The sequence below is a fragment of the Nycticebus coucang genome, chromosome 1 (genome assembly GCF_027406575.1).
Source record: "Nycticebus coucang isolate mNycCou1 chromosome 1, mNycCou1.pri, whole genome shotgun sequence".
Classification (NCBI taxonomy): Eukaryota; Metazoa; Chordata; class Mammalia; order Primates; family Lorisidae; genus Nycticebus; species Nycticebus coucang.
The window spans coordinates 54330001-54345673 of record NC_069780.1 but is presented as its reverse complement, the minus strand read 5'-3'; the positions used below and the strand labels follow the sequence as shown (position 1 = coordinate 54345673).

The 15673-nt window shown below is 44.4% G+C and overlaps 1 protein-coding gene and 1 non-coding gene across 3 annotated transcripts in view; both read right to left on the bottom strand.

Moving 5' to 3' along the window:
• LARP1B (La ribonucleoprotein 1B) overlaps positions 1 to 11260 on the bottom strand; it is a 157216-nt gene extending 145956 nt beyond the window's left edge. Inside the window, exons 1-3 of one of the 2 annotated variants that reach the window (XM_053578369.1) lie at positions 9575 to 11260; positions 995 to 1053; positions 501 to 560 (exon numbers count right to left, since the gene is read on the bottom strand). In XM_053578369.1, the coding sequence (XP_053434344.1) occupies positions 501 to 560; positions 995 to 1053; positions 9575 to 10067 (612 nt within the window). In that variant the 5' untranslated portion in view covers positions 10068 to 11260. The remainder of the gene's footprint in view (positions 1 to 500; positions 561 to 994; positions 1054 to 9574) is intronic. The other variant, XM_053578451.1, reaches the window with a different exon arrangement.
• An 852-nt stretch (positions 11261 to 12112) lies between these two features.
• LOC128591673 (U2 spliceosomal RNA) lies at positions 12113 to 12303 on the bottom strand. Its single transcript, XR_008381623.1, has one exon. It is a non-coding gene; the product is annotated as a U2 spliceosomal RNA (small nuclear RNA).
• Positions 12304 to 15673: the final 3370 nt, after the last annotated feature.

Here is a 15673-nt window from a genome sequence, read left to right as displayed (position 1 = left end):
AAGTTAAAGGTTACCATGGGTAAAGCTTAAGATACCAAGCTCAGGGCGGCGCCTATGACTCAGTCGGTGGGGTGCCGGCGCCATATACTGAGGGTGGCGGGTTCAAACCCAGCCCCGGCCAAACTGCAACCAAAAAATAGCCGGGCATTGTGGCGGGCGCCTGTAGTCCCAGCTACTTGGGAGGCTGAGGCAAGAGAATCACTTAAGCCCAGGAGTTGGAGGTTGCTGTGAGCTGTGTGAGGCCGCGGCACTCTACCAAGGGCCATAAAGTGAGACTCTGTCTCTACAAAAAAAAAAAAAAAAAAAAAAAAGATATCAAGCTCATTACTAATACTTGAAAGAATGACAAGTTAAACTAGCAAAAAAGCAATCTTATTGATGAATCAAGACTTTAAAAGTATCCCCCAAGGCAACAATTCTCTGCATTTTAAGTTAGATTATGCATATTGAAATAAAAATATTTTCCAGGTTTTTCTTAAAAATCCTAAAATAATACTCACTCCAGTGTTCACTAATTCACTCGGTGTTGGCCAATTCGCCATATCGCTGAAATCACTAGCCTAAGAAGTAACAGATAAGGTTATGTCTGCAAATTAGTTTTCAAAATTTAAATAGAAAAAATATTTCCTAAAAATGACAGTTTAAAAAAATACTCATATTCCATTATGCATAGGCATCTGCCAAATTAATTCCAAAGTTTCTCCAGGCTGAACGCTTTGAAATAAGAATGGCTTGGTCTTATAATCTAACTTCTAGAACTATTTAATGGCATACCTGATGACAAAGGCAGATGAGGATTTGGATAAATGCTACAATTATTAGAATATTAACTTTAAACTAACATCAATGACACAATTAGCAGAAAAAAATACATTTATAATAATCTAAGAAGAGTTCCTAACAATTTTCAAAATAAACATAATTAAGAACTGTTTCCTTATAAATAAAAGTAAAAAAATGGAAATAAAAAGAACTGTTTCCTATAAAAACATACCTTGTTGAACTTCTTTGTCTTGAGTTTTCCTGCTTTTATGATTTTTGGGGAACTGAGCTCTAAAGAAAATACAAGAATTGTTTTTACAACGACTTCATTCAATATATTTAACAAAATAGCTAGTGTACTAATTGCAATAAATCAGTGAAATGACCACTCTCAACAACATTCTAAAGTTCTAAGACTCAAATCTCTAGCCAAAAACAAAACAAAACAAACAAAAAAAAAAAAATCAATCACATTTACCACCACAAATTCAAATCAAGTCTTTTAGTCTTCAGTCTACAAATCAAAAAGTTACTTACATTGAGCTAATACATCAGTCATCTCACTAATAGCATATAACATAAGAAAACAGAAATATGCTTTAATAAAATCAGGTCAATTTCCTCTGGGATAAATTTTTCTATACAATTAATATATCACCAGAAATAGGTCAGAAGACTTCAAATTATTTGTCGTAGGAAAAAGATTTGGCAGGCTCGGCACCCGTAGTTCAGTGAGTAGGGTGCTAGTCACATACACCAAGGCTAGAGGATTTGAGCCCGGCCCGGGCCTTCTAAACAATGACAACTGCAACCAAAACCAAATAGCTGGGCATTGCGGCATGCGCCTGTAGTCCCAGCTACTCTGGAGGCTGAGGCAAGAGAATCGCTTAAGCCCAAGAGTTGGAGGTTGCTGTGAGCTGTGATGCCACAGCACTCTACCGAAGGCAGCATAGTAAGACTCTGTCTCAAAAGAAAAAAAAGGAAAGAAAAGAAAAATATTTGCCAACCCTAACAGGTTGTACCTAGATTCAAAGCATAAAAAATAGAATAACTGGTCTCTGCAAAAGTTTATACCATCATTGTATCACCACCTGTCCTTGACTTAAATAAGAATGCAGTTGTTGACAATAAAAGCCAATACACTATCCTCCATTTGAAGATTTTTACACTGCATTTAGTTTGGTTCATCATTAGTAAGATGACAAGATGCCACAATCACTGGTCTCTGCAGAAGTTTATACCATCATTGTATCACCACCTGTCCTTAACTTAAGAATGCAGTTGTTGACAATAAAAGCCAATACACTATCCTCTAATTGAAGATTTTTACACTGCATTTAGTTTAGTTCATCATTAGTAAGATGACAAGATGGCACAATCATCTAGCTAAACATGACCTAAAATAAATATTAAGTAGTAAAATATAGGGCAGCGCCTGTGGCTCAAAGGAGTAGGGTGCTGGCCCCATATGCCGGAGGTGGTGGGTTCAAACCCAGCCCCAGCCAAAAACCACATTAAAAAAAGAAGTAAAATATACTTGGGGCTTACATCCATATTGCATCCATAGATGATTATTATTATCATCTATGGATGCAGGCGAAAATGAATCCTGTAAGTCATAGCAATGACCAATTTATAGAATAAAGCAATCTTGGAGTTAAAATCCGGAAGCAGGTTTAACTAAGATAATACCAAAGAAAGAGGGATTGGGCATGAAATGTGATCAGGAATGGGCATACAGAGAATTTTGAATCCTGTGACATTTCTACTTCTAAAGCACTATAGTAAGTACACAGATGGTATTCCTTTTATTCTTCATTTTTTTTTTTAAGACAGGGTCTTGTTGTCACCCACATTGCAGTGCATAGTTCAATCACACCTCACTGTAACCTTGAACTTCTGGCCTCAAGGGATCCTCCCCACCTCATCCTTCCAAGTAGCTAGGACTACTGTGTGGCCCCACCATACTTAGCTAATTTTTTAAAATTTTTTTTGTAGAGATGGAATCTCATTATGTTGCCTAGACTGGTATCGAACTCAGTTTTCCAAGGGGCTGGGATTACAGGCACAAGCCGCCACGCTCAGCTACTCTCCTTTATACTTTAGGTACACATATGCCTACGTGTATATGTGCATACGGATAAAACAGTCCATTAAGAAAAACTAGATGCTGCCAGGCGCCATGGCTCACACCCATAATCCTAGCACTCTGGGAGGCTGAGGTGGGTGGATTGGTTGAGCTCAAGAGTTCAAGACTAGCCTGAGCAAGAGAGACCCCATCACTACTAAAAATAGAAAAACTGAGGCAAGAGGATTGCTTGGACCCCAAAGTTGGAAGATATTGTGAGCTACGACACCACGGCACTCTACCCAGCATGACAGCTTAAGATAAAAAAAAAAAGAAAAACTAGATGCAATAGCTGACCAGGGTGGTGAGCACCAGCTATTCAGGTCAAGGTAGGAGGATCTCTTTAGCTCAGGGGTCTGAGGCTGCAGTGAGCTATGATTGCGCCACTGTACTCCCTGCAGCCTAGGTGATAGAGCCAAACCTTGTCTCTAAAAATAAATAAATAAAATAAATAAAAATAGATGCTGTAGTAAAAGAAATATAAAGAAGTGGGCCCCCAAAATGGAAGCCCATAGGGAAGGAAAAAAAACCTAAATGACTAATAAAGAACAGTATTTACCATAAAATAATCTATAATTTCATTGAAATATGCTCGGTAAATGCATGTATATTTAATGAAAGTTACATAGTATACAACTTTTAGAAGTTTTCCCTTTACAACATGGAAAACATGCTCCAAAATATTTCTGATTGAGTAAATAAGTGCCTGGTGTTATACAATATAGTCATATATAGTGCAAACTATTTATAATGGGATAGGCTATTCAAGCAAGTTTTATCTATTTTACAACTCAAATAGACATTTACAATCATGAAACCAAGGTCAAAAGCTAACAATAAAAAAAACTCTGACCACATAAAAATCAACTTTTAACTTCAATCCTAAATGACACGATTAAGTTAAAAACTTAGGAGAAAACTGTGCCAGGAATTTAATGTTTTTATTCGTTTAAAAATCAATTGGTGACTGGAGCTGTGGCTCATCCCTATACTCCCAGCACTCCGAGAGTCTGAGGCAAATGAATTACCTGAGCTCAGGAGTTTGAGATTAGCCCTGTCTCTACTACTAAAAAATAGGAAAACTAGCCAGACATCTTGGCGGGCGCCTGTAGTCCCAGCTACTCAAGAGGCTGAGACAGGAGGAATGCGTGAGCCCAAGTGTTTGAGGTTGCTATAAGCTATGATGCCAGGGTACTCAACCTCAGGGCAACTGAGACTGTGTCTCAAAATAATTAATATAAAAATCAATGCATCCCATATGCAGACTGAGAATAATTTCTCACTAGAAGAAATTAAAAAAATCGGGAAAGTAGAATCTTGAACTTTATTTCTTCAGACAATTAAAAATAAAAAGATACAAGTAGTCAATTCGTTTCTACTCAAAGATTTTTGAATTTGTCTAAATTTTAATTAAAATTAATCTTCACATCATGCTTTATTTACCCCAACCAGCGCCCCAAAAGACACACTAACACCTAGCTCTACATCTGCTAAAAAAAAAAAAAAACTTCAACTAACCCCGGCAAAATCTACTCTTTAAATGCCATGTCTAAATTTTAATCTTCAACTTTTAATTCCTCTCCACGGGATACAGTGAGAAAAAGTTTACATTTAACTTTGGAGGATCTATAGTGTCGACATTTTATTAATGGACTATGTGCATACACTCTAACTGGGAAGTTTATATGTGTCTTATCAATACCATCATAGAATATTTTATAAACTATGTTGACTAATATAGTTGGATATTCTTCTGGGATAAGAAATGTATTATGAAGGATTTCTGAATGTTAGTTACTAAGTAATCTTCATAGTTAACTTATTTTTCCATGAAAAAGAAACATTTTCCCTGAACACTTCTATTCCCTTGTATCAATTCTTCCCATGGAAAGGGATTACATTTCCTGATTAATGAGTTTAGAAAAGCCAGCATCTTTTCTCCTGTTGCATTGAGTTAGCTGTCCTCAAAAAGCAAGCATTCTGGTCTGCTCCTTCAGGCTGTCAATGTCTCAGGGTAAGAAGAGGGACTTGCCAGTTGTGCAATCCCAACCAAATGGATAAATTTGCCCAATTCCTTTGTGCAGCCTGCTTAAACTACACCAACCCAGTCTTTTTCCTTTAAAAAGGTGATAAAGAGGGCAGCGCCTGTGGCTCAAAAGAGTAGGGTATACGCCCCATATGCTGGAGGTGGTGGGTTCGAACCCAGCCCTGGCCAAAAAAAAAACAAAAGAAAAAAAGGTGATAAGGAGCTTTAAACAACTGAATAAATCTGGCTGGGCGTGGTGGCTCACACCTGTAATTTCAACACTCTGGGAGGCAGAGACAGATAGATTACCCGAGCTCATAGGTTCAAGACCAGCCTGAGCAAAGTGAGACTCTATCTCTACTAACAATAGAAAAACTGGCCAGGCATCTTGGTGGGTGCCTATAGTCCTAGCTACTCATGAGGCTGAGATAAGAGGCTTGCTTGAGCCCAAGAGTTTGCGGTTGCTGTGAGCTATGATGCCAGAGCACTCAACCCCAGGGCAACTAAGACTCTGTCTCAAAAAAATAGAAAAAAATTAAATAAATCTGAGTGTAAGAGGAATAGATTATTCAAAAAAGAAATTCCAATGGCCATACATAAAATAATGTAAAACTTTAAGAAACGAGATAAATCTGTATACGTACTGACATGAAAATAAAACCATTGGGTTTTAACCATAGTTTACGTACATACAGATTATAGAAAGGAAATTTTTCATTTTTCCATGTTTTAACTAAAATGAAGGAAATTGCCCTGCATGTCATTAGAGGAAACCTAAGCAAGCCAGCCTAGAAAACTGTCTAAATTTCGAATTTTTTCAAATTAAAAAATATGCACTTAATGGGCCCAGCACCTGTAGCTCAGCAGCTAGGGCACCAGCCATGTACACCGGAGCTGGCGGGTTCAAATCCAGCCCAGGCCTGCCAAACAACAATGACAACTACAACCCAAAAATAGCTGGGTGTTGTGGCGGGTGCCTGTAGTCCCAGCTACTTGGGAGGCTCTGGCAAGAGAATCGCTTAAGTCCAAGAGTTTGAGGTTGCTGTGAGCTGTGACACCATGGAACTCTACCCAGGGCAACAGCTTGAGACTCTGTCTCAAAAAAAAAAAAAAAAAAAAAAAAAAAAAGAAAAGAAAAGAAAAAAAGTACTTAAGCAGATGAAACTTAAGAAATTTAAGCTACTAATGGTTCAAATATATATCAACAAACATGAACAAGCATGTGATCTACACAGCTCCATTTTTCAAATATCATTGGTAAAACACTACATGCCAGTAGCACTTTTTTGAGCAATATTCCAGTATCTTTAAAATGTTATTCTCAAACTCTGAGAACCTACAAGGAAAGGCCAGGAGTGGTGGCCTTCTATAAAGTGGTTCACTTTGGTAGGCTATGGCAGGAAATAATTCTAAACAGATACGGAAGATAACTCATTTTCAAGAGCTTGGATACTTGAAACAGAAACTGCAACACCCTGGACCAGCGGCTCATGCCTTTAATTCCTAGCACTCTGGGAGTCTGAGGCGGAGGATGCATTGAGCTCAGGAGTTACAAGTATTTAAGAACAGCCAAGTCTTTGTCTCTACTAAAAATAGAAAAAATTAGCTGGACATGGTAGTGGGTGCCTAGAGTTCTAGCTACTCGAGGGGATGGGGGCGGGGGCTGAGGCAGGATCACTTGGGCCCAGGAGCATTAGGTTGCTGTGAGTTAGGCTGAGGTCATGGCACTCTAGTCAGAGCAACAGAGAGGAAAGAGGCACCCAGAATGTAGGATGGCACTCTGGTATCAAGAACTAGAAGAGGTGAGTCCATCCACTTCATTTATTTACAAGGCTCAGAAATCTTGCAGAAGTCAACCTAGTTAGTAACAATTGCACTAGAATTTGAGCTCCAGTTCTCAAAACAGTTCATTTCTGCACCATAATCTCTTATCCAAGTTACTGAAGTTATTCAATCACAAAGAGAAGTTTTGGGAGAACACTGTTCATTCTGGAAAGAGACTATGGTTACTAGGCTACTCCAGGTGTGAAGAGAATGGTATTCCTATGGGTGCAGACCTGATTCCAAAGACAGAAAGAGTTCCCTACTGAGAGATATAGCAAAATTGAAACTCCCCTAAACCATACCATTCATCTAGCATCACCTTGTTGTTAATCTCCAGTAAGAATGAAGAATAAGGGCGGCGCCTGTGGCTCAGTGAGTAGGGCGCCGGCCCCATATGCCAAGGGTGGCGGGTTCAAGCCCAGCCCCGGCCAAACTGCAACAACAACAAAAAAAAAAAAAAATAGCCGGGCGTTGTGGCGGGCGCCTGTAGTCCCAGCTGCTCGGGAGGTTGAGGCAAGAGAATCACGTAAGCCCAAGAGTTAGAGGTTGCTGTGAGCCGTGTGACGCCACGGCACTCTACCGAGGGCGGTACAGTGAGACTCTGTCTCCACAAAAAAAAAAAAAAAAAAAAGAATGAAGAATAAAGGCACCAGTAGTTTAAACTGTTAAATATTCTTCACAGGTTATTTGCAATTAAAATTCCCAAATCTCATATTCAAAGTTTTATTTTTCTTTTTAGAGATCGGGTTTTAATATGTTACTCAGGCTGGAGTGCAGTGGCTACAGGTAAGATGAGCCTGCACTAAAGGGTCGAACTCCTTGGCCTCAAGTGATTTTCTTGCCTTTTGAATAGCTGGGACTACAGACCTGCACCACAGTGCCCAGCTTTAAAATTTTAAAACTTAAATATTGGGTGGCGCCTGTGGCTCAGTCGGTAGGGTGCCGGCCCCATGTACCAAGGGCGGCGGGTTCAAACCCACCCCAGCCAAACTGCAACAAAAAAAATAGCCGGGCGTTGTGGTGGGCGCCTGTAGTCCCAGCTATTTGGGAGGCTGAGGCAAGAGAATCGCCTAAGGAGTTGGAGGTTGCTGTGAGCTGTGTGACACCACGGCATTCTACCAAGGGCTGTAAGTGAGACTCTGCCTTTACACACACAAAAAAAAACAAAAAACTTACAATATTGATTTAACAATTAACAAAGAGTTCTGCTTTTGGTTGTTCACTGAATATAATGTGTAACTGTGTCGGGGGGCGCATGTAACTCAGTGGTTAGGGTGCTGGCCACATGCTGCTGGGCTGGTGGGTTCAAACCTGCCCTGGCCTGCTACACAAAAGAAAAAAAAATTGCTGGGTGTTTTGGTGGGTGCCTGTAGTCCCAACTACTAGGGAGGCTGAGGCAAGAGAATCACTTGAGCCCAACAGTTTGAGGTTGCTGTGAGCTATGAGGCACTCTATCAACAGTGACAAAGTGAGACTCAATTTAAAAAAAGTGTAACTGTGTCTAAGTCTAGAAATAGAGAGATGAGGCAGCCAATATGATTCACTAGGGCTGAATTTGTTGTTGCAGTTTGGGGTTTGAACGAGCCACCCTCCCGCCTGCCAGGGCCCTTACCCACTGAGCCACAGGCCCGCCCCACTAGGGCTTTCTTTCTCTGCTAAATTGTATGGAGATTTAAGGGTGCTCTCTTTAGTTAGTAGTAAACAGACCTTCACAGCTAGGATGGAATCGTGCCAATACTAAATCTAGAGAAAATTTTAAAGTTTTTTCTGCAAGGGTCAAAACCAAGAATTAAGGAAGAGTATTTCTGTGCAAATGCTAGACAATTAACACTATTTCCCTCTATTGCACAGTTCCTCAGAAGAACATGTCTATAACAATCAACTTGTTTATACTGCATCAAATCCTTTACTGCATTTGATCCTCACAACCCTGTCAACATGCTCAAGTTTTTCCTATACCACTATTAACCATTAATTTTAAGAAACAACAAAGACTTGTCAGATAAACAGTTGTAATTTCCATATTAAAAATTCAATTAATTTAGTACTGCTTAATTTAGAAAACAAAAGTAGAAGATACTGCTTTTTGTCTTTGTAGTATTTCCATTTTGACTTTTCTTTTTAAACTGCAGCTGCCACAACCAAAATAAAGCCATACTGCATCAGTCAGCATTCAAATGCAACGGCATAATTTAATCTCTAAAGGGAAGAGGAGTTAACCGAAATGTCAGACAACTACCATTTACCTAAAGTATAATCCACGGTCTCACATCAACTACCTATTTCAATTATTTTCCACAACTATAATTCAAAACACTTTAATGGCAACTACATTTTAGGGCTCATTTTTAACATGACTTAGTGTTTTGAAAACCTTGAGATTTTTAGCTTATCAATTTTATCAATTATTTCACAATAAAGGTCACAATCGCGCTTCTACTTACCAATAAATCCCCTTGCTCTGTCTTGCTTCAACGCCTTTTTTAAAAGTCCACAAAAACTTTCCCAAACGATGCACTGCAGTATCTATCTAAAGTTAGCTACGTTCCCACGTGGGGGGAAAACGCAAGTGCCACCGCAGAGGCTGGGCAGCGCTGCCAAGTTACCCACTCGGTGCCCCCATAGTCAAGGAGAACCTGAGGTCCCACCTCTTCCTGCCGCTCCCTTCCCAGATGCCCATTTATGTAAATAGGCAGAGTGAATGACACCTTGGAACGAAATACCTCCGACTGACAGGGCACCGAGGCCTGCCCTTCCCCCAGCCCCGCGCCGGCAAGTCCTGCGAGTCGCCCCTGCCCACCCCATCCCGCGCCCACCACAGAGGAGCCACAGACCTGCCTCCACGGTTTCCAGCAGGGGCGCCGGCGGGCCCGTCCCGGCGGGGGACAGATGCTGGGGAGGTTTTTTGGTCCAGGGATTTTCCTTAGGCGGCAGCGGTGGCGGCTGCAGCTTTTCCTCAGAACCAGCCGCAGCCTCCTCCTCCTCCCGGGCGTCCTCGGCTGGCGGATCCCGCGGTGGCTCCACGCCGAAGGGGCCCCCAGGCCCGCGCGCCTTGTGCGCCAGGTGCAGCGCCAGGGGCCTCACGGGCACGGCCGCCTGGGGCACGCTGTGTCCCAGCACTAGCGCCGGAGACGGCTCTCCCCACGCCCCCACTCTGGTGGCGGCAGCGGCCCTCTCCTCCCTCGCCGCCTCCTTGCCCTCTCTTTCGGGCGCGGGCGGCTGCTCGGCCTGCCGGCTCACCGCGCCGGACAGCGACTCCCTCTCAGCAGCCGCCGTGGGCGGATCCTCCCGAGAGTGAGCGGTAGGCACCGGGACGCGAGCAGACATCGTCCGCCTGCCCCAGCCGCCCCAGCCGGGGGGAACCCGGGGCCAGGGAGCCTGGCTGCCCTTCTCTCCGCCGGGGCAACTACTGGCTCCGGCCTGGGGCAGAGAACCCGAGAGCCCGGTTGCCGCCACCGCCGCCCGCCAAGGCTGTGCAGCGCCCGGCGTGCCGCCCCTCCCCGCGTCGAACGGGACGCTAACCGCCCGCCGGCCCGGTTCTCCTTGGCGGCGCAAGCCCCGAGCCCGCCAACACGTGCCAGGCGCCGCCGCTGGGAGCCGCGAGCCCTCACCTGGGCTGCAGCCGCAGAGGCTCAGCTAGCCGGGGCCGGAGGACCTCTACCGGAGTCGGAGAGGCACGCGCCGAGCGAGCCGGTAACTGCTCGTGGGGGCGTGGAGGGGGCGGTCCAAGAGGACGGCTGGGGGCGGGGCTTCCCTGAAGAGCGTGACGTGGCTAATCGCCCGCTCTTGCCCTAGCCAGGCCTCGGGCTGTAGCTGACTGAGGAGCCCAGTCGGGTGCTGCCGGGCCTTAGGGCCGGCCCCGCCCCAGCGGCCAGCCGAGGGGGAGGGAGGGCGAACAGGGCGATTCCCTGGCTCGCGGGCTTAGGCCGCCCAGGCTGCGGACTCAAGGGTGGGGCGCGCACCCGGCCTCTGTGACTCGCCACTGGCTCGCGCCCGGCTCCCGCGGCGACGGCGGCCGGCGACCCGGGCGGGCCACGCACGTGGCTTCGGGAGACCGATTTGCCCCTAGACCCCGAAGTCGAGTCGCCCTAGGTGAACGGTTGTAGGTGGTGTAGACCACCGACCCGGGGAGTCCCTGGAGTGGGCCAGGGCCCCTGACTGTCGACTTTACCCCTGGTGCCTTCTCCTAGTGGAAGTTTCCCCCCGGCGCTTTGGGGCATCGTTGTCACCTGTAATCTAATCTTCAGGCTGGTCCAAAAAGAAAACGGTGTTGGTTGTTAGTAGGTAACACTTTATAAAACCTTAATTTTTAGCTTAATAATTAGCTTAAGTGCGCCTCCCCTCCTGGATTCCCACTCATGATTTTAAATAGTTTTAATGTGTTTCTGACTAAAAACTGTTAATACTTCACCGATTTTTAAAATTGTATTACCTGTTCCTTTAATATGGAGAGATACCAGTTGCTTACAAATTAAATTTTCGTGTGCTCTCATTTTTTTTCCTGGAATGGATGATAAAATAGTACAAATAAGTTTGATAATAAATCCGGTAAGAACTTTCTACTTGGCACTCAGTCAATTAGATATGATATTGGTTTCATGTGCGTGCATTCATGAGTTAGTTTATATTCTGGTGCAAGGTGACTAAGAGCAAGTTCTCTGGTGAAATTTTTTTACTCCAACGCCCCCCTCCCCTCGCCCGCGCTGTTAAATACATTATCCACGCTACAGCCCTTTGTATAGATTTGAAATGGGTCCTTCTGTGCTTCCCTTTGGACTGGCAAGCCAAGCAGATTTCTCCCATAGGTCTTGCCTCTGTTACTTTAAACTTGAGGTTAATATGTTTTATAAGCTGAAAAGCTGTACTAGGCATAAATGTTTTTATTTTTCTAAAGCTAATTACCTATGTATACATTGCAACAGTTATATACAATAAGGCTTTTCTTATTTACATTATCAGTAATGAAATTTACCTGATCCTAATCAACCTCCTGAACCTGCTTGCAATTAATTAAATTGGGATTGTACCTCCACCTGTAGTCCCGGAGAGGCTCCATCTCACTAGCTCTGTTCTTGATAAACCCTTGAGTTTTTAACTACCAATTAGCTGCTGCTCTTGTTATAATCAGCCCTTTGGAGTCCTACCAGGTATTGTTTGACTCTGTTTTACAGAAGCCTGCCAGCACATTCATAGTTGATGCAACTCAGAACATATTCTATGTTACTGTCTATTCAAATACATGTGGATTAAAGAATGAGTCAGTTGAGAAAAAGGTAATATGGGAATGATTCTCTGAAGTTTGATTTATGTGGTTTACCTAGCCTTGGTTGGGGTTTTTGTTGTTGTTGTCTTTTTTTTTTTTTTTTTTTTTTTTGTGGTGCACCGTTCCTGGAAGTACTGCAATACCAGGTCGATGCGTGGAGTGGACAGAGCAAGCTCCTATTCCAACTCCCTGCTCCAAAAATCCATTTAATATATTGTCCTCGGATAGAGGACGTATCAGATATTAAACTGATAAGAACAGATACTACACTTGATCTTAGCCAAAAGGCCGAGAAGTGATGTTGTTGTCTTTTTAAGTGAAAAATCATATAGGGACTTCTCAAAAAAGGTGAAGAATTGATGGAGGACTTTTTTGGAAACAGGGTTTGTTTTCAAGGAGAGAAGAACCAGAGGGTATAATTTTGTGTTCAAAAGGGCTCAAGTAGGCCTGGCATGGTGGCTCACCTGTAATGCTAGCACTCTGGGAGGCCCACGAGGGTAGATTGCCCTAGCTCACAGGTTCAAGACCAGCCTGAGAAAGAGTGAGACCCCCATCTCTGAAAATAGCTGGGTGTTGTGGCAGACGCCTGTACTCCCAGCTGCTCACAGGGCTGAGGCAAGAGAATCACTTAAGCCCAAGTGTTTGAGGGTGCTATGTGTTGTGATGCTACGGCACTCTTCCAAGGGTGACAAAGTGAGACTCTCTCTCAAAAAAAAAAAAAAAAAAAAAAAGGCTCAAGAAAACTCAACAGCAGGTGTTTGGAATCTTCACTGTAGTGCAGTGCCACTAATGTCAGTGAAGGGAATTAGTTCTTTGTCCCTCTTTTATATTGATTGATTGAGACAGAGTCTCTGTCTGGCATCCTGACTAGAATGCCATGGCTTTATAGTTCACAGCAACCTCAAGTTCTTGGGCTCAAGCAATCCTCTTGCTTCAGTTTTTCTATTTTTAGTAGAGACAGAGTCTCACTGTTGCTCAGGCTGGTCAAACTCCTGAGGTCAGGTGATCCACCTGCCTTGGCCTCCCACAATGCTAGGATTACAGGCATGAGCCCCTCGCCTGGTCTTGTTTTCCCTCTTTTAAATACATACTAGTGGGTGGTGCCTGTGGCTCAGTTGGTAAGGCGCCAGCCCCATATACTGAGGGTGGTGGGTTCAAACCCAGCCCCGGCCGAACTGCAACCAAAAAATAGCTGGGCGTTGTGGCGGGCGCCTGTAGTCCCAGCTACTCGGGAGGCTGAGGCAAGAGAATCGCTTAAGCCCAGGAGTTGGAGGTTGCTGTGAGCTGTGTGAGGCCACGGCACTCTACCAACGGCCATAAAAGTGAGACTCTGTCTCTACAAAAAAAAAAAAATAAATAAATAAATAAATACATACTAGTACTGTAACTCCTGCTGAGATACCTGCCACTTGGAAATAACTTCACCTATCTTCTATTTGCCCAGCCACACCCACTGTTCTCCCTTACCATGCTCCTGGGTTAGGAAGGGCTAATCTGTCTAGTTTCCACCAACCAGCTCCCTGCCGTCCTTCCTATCTGGATGGGTTCAGGCAGTGAGAATTATCTACAGGAGATGGAAGGCCAGAAGGTAGTAAGGTAATAGTCCTTATTCCTCAAGCTGAGTTACCAAAGATTAGCTGCAGAGCCCTCTCTCTGTAGTTACCCACTCTAACCTTTCCCTTTGTTTCTTCAGGCTTAGGGGTAGGAACCACTAGCTTTTGGAGAACTGCGTTGTCCTTTGTTAGTTTCTCTGTCTCTTGCCTCCACACTTATGTAAATGTCCTTTTACTTCAAACTACCCCATATTTGTTGTGTATAATATCCACCTACATTTTTAGCCCAGACTTTCAAAAGAAAAATCTTTCATTTTAATTTTTTTAAGGAGAATGGAAGTGACTATGCACAGTGGTGCCTTCTTCTCTTCAGAGGGGTGTGAGATGTGAAGCCAGCTGCTGCAAAGCCAGGAGCAAGCCCAGACGGCAGCTAAGAGTGCTCCAGATGACCTGAGCACCGGACCTGCCCCAACTGCCTCCTCTCAGCCCACCCTCAGCCCCACTTCCTCTCATTACCTCTTCTCACCTATGTCCATCGATGGGAACATGGACACAGATGCTCCACTGAGAACCCTGCCAAGCTTATTTCCCAGGAAGCTGGTGTGAGGGGCTAGGGTTGGCCCTGCCTGCCCTGGCCTCCTAGTAGTGGTTTCCTGCCTCATCTGTCACACAACTGGCCCCATTCTGAGGTCCCCCTAGGACACCACACTAAGGAGAAAACCTTCCCTGCTGGTTAAAATGAGACTCCTCAACCACACCCAAATACACTGGTCAACTCTCTCCAGGAGACAGACCTGGGCATCCATTCCATTCGCAAGCAGTCTAGATGGTTCTTCCTATTTGCAAGTTGGGAAATTATACCAGCTCAACGCGTTGGGGGTTTAGACAAGTCATAGGCTCAAAATTATCATCTGCGGACTCTGGTAACCTTGAGATTTCATGCTTTGCTGCAAGGGATCCTTGCAAACAGAAACTTCATGGGGAGTGAGACTCAAGGTCACAACAGTGAGCTACTAGTAGAAGTGAGTCTCAGAACCAAGGTCTCCCAGACCCCAGCTCAGGGATCTTCCTCCTCAGCTCAGTGTCCCAGGGGCCTCAGAACAGGGCCAGCTGTATGAGAGATGAGGGAGTCTGGAAAGGGCAGGGATCTACTGTTAGGAGCCTGGACAGTCAGGGCCAGCTTTGGCCCCTCCCACCAGCTTCCTGGGAAATAAGCCATCAGGATTCTCAGTGGAGTGGCTGTGGCCATGTTTCCACCAACAGCCATGGCTGAGAATAGGAAATGAGAGGATGTGGGGATGAGGTTGGGCCAGGAGAGAACAGTTGGGTGAGGTTGGTCTCTGGCTTCTCCATAATGGCCTGCTCTGGGTCTTGAGGGAAGGCGTGCCAATGCATGGCCACTTCAGGTAAGGTTCTGATACTAATGGTCACATGGCAGTTGGCAGTGTGCCCATTTCCAAGAAAGCCACAGCAGCCATGTCCAACACCATGGGGCTGGAGGTTTCTGCAGCTGCAGTGCCTACCCAGTGAGGGGAGGGGAGGGTAGGAAGGACAGGATAGCTTATATGGGGCACAATTAATGTATTTTAAGGTATTACTTGGTATACAGGTATTGTTATTGCTTTCTAGAGTTAGACTTTTTTGTTTTTTTTTGTTTTTTTTAGAGACAGAGTCTCACTTTGTCGCCCTTGGTAGAGTGCTATGGCATCACAGCTCACAGCAACCTCCAGCTCTTGGGCTTAGGCGATTCTCTTGCCTCAGCCCCTCCAGTAGCTGGGACCACAGGCACCAGCCACAATGCCCAGCTATTTTTTTGTTGTTGTTGCAGGTTAGCCCGGGGCCTGGTTTGAACCCGCCACCCTGAGTATATGGGACCTGCGCCCTAAAGTTACACTTTTAATGCATAAGCATTAAGTAAAAGAATTAAAAACATTTATATGGATACAGAATTAGTACTACCCATGTATAATGCATATCTTATTTTTCCCTCAAAAATTTGAGCAAAATGCATGTTATTATACATGTCAAAATACTATACAAAGTTTGAGCATCTGATTTTAGGTGGGACCCTGACCCACCGAATTTGCCATTGTTCACCTCCATTTTCTTACTTCATA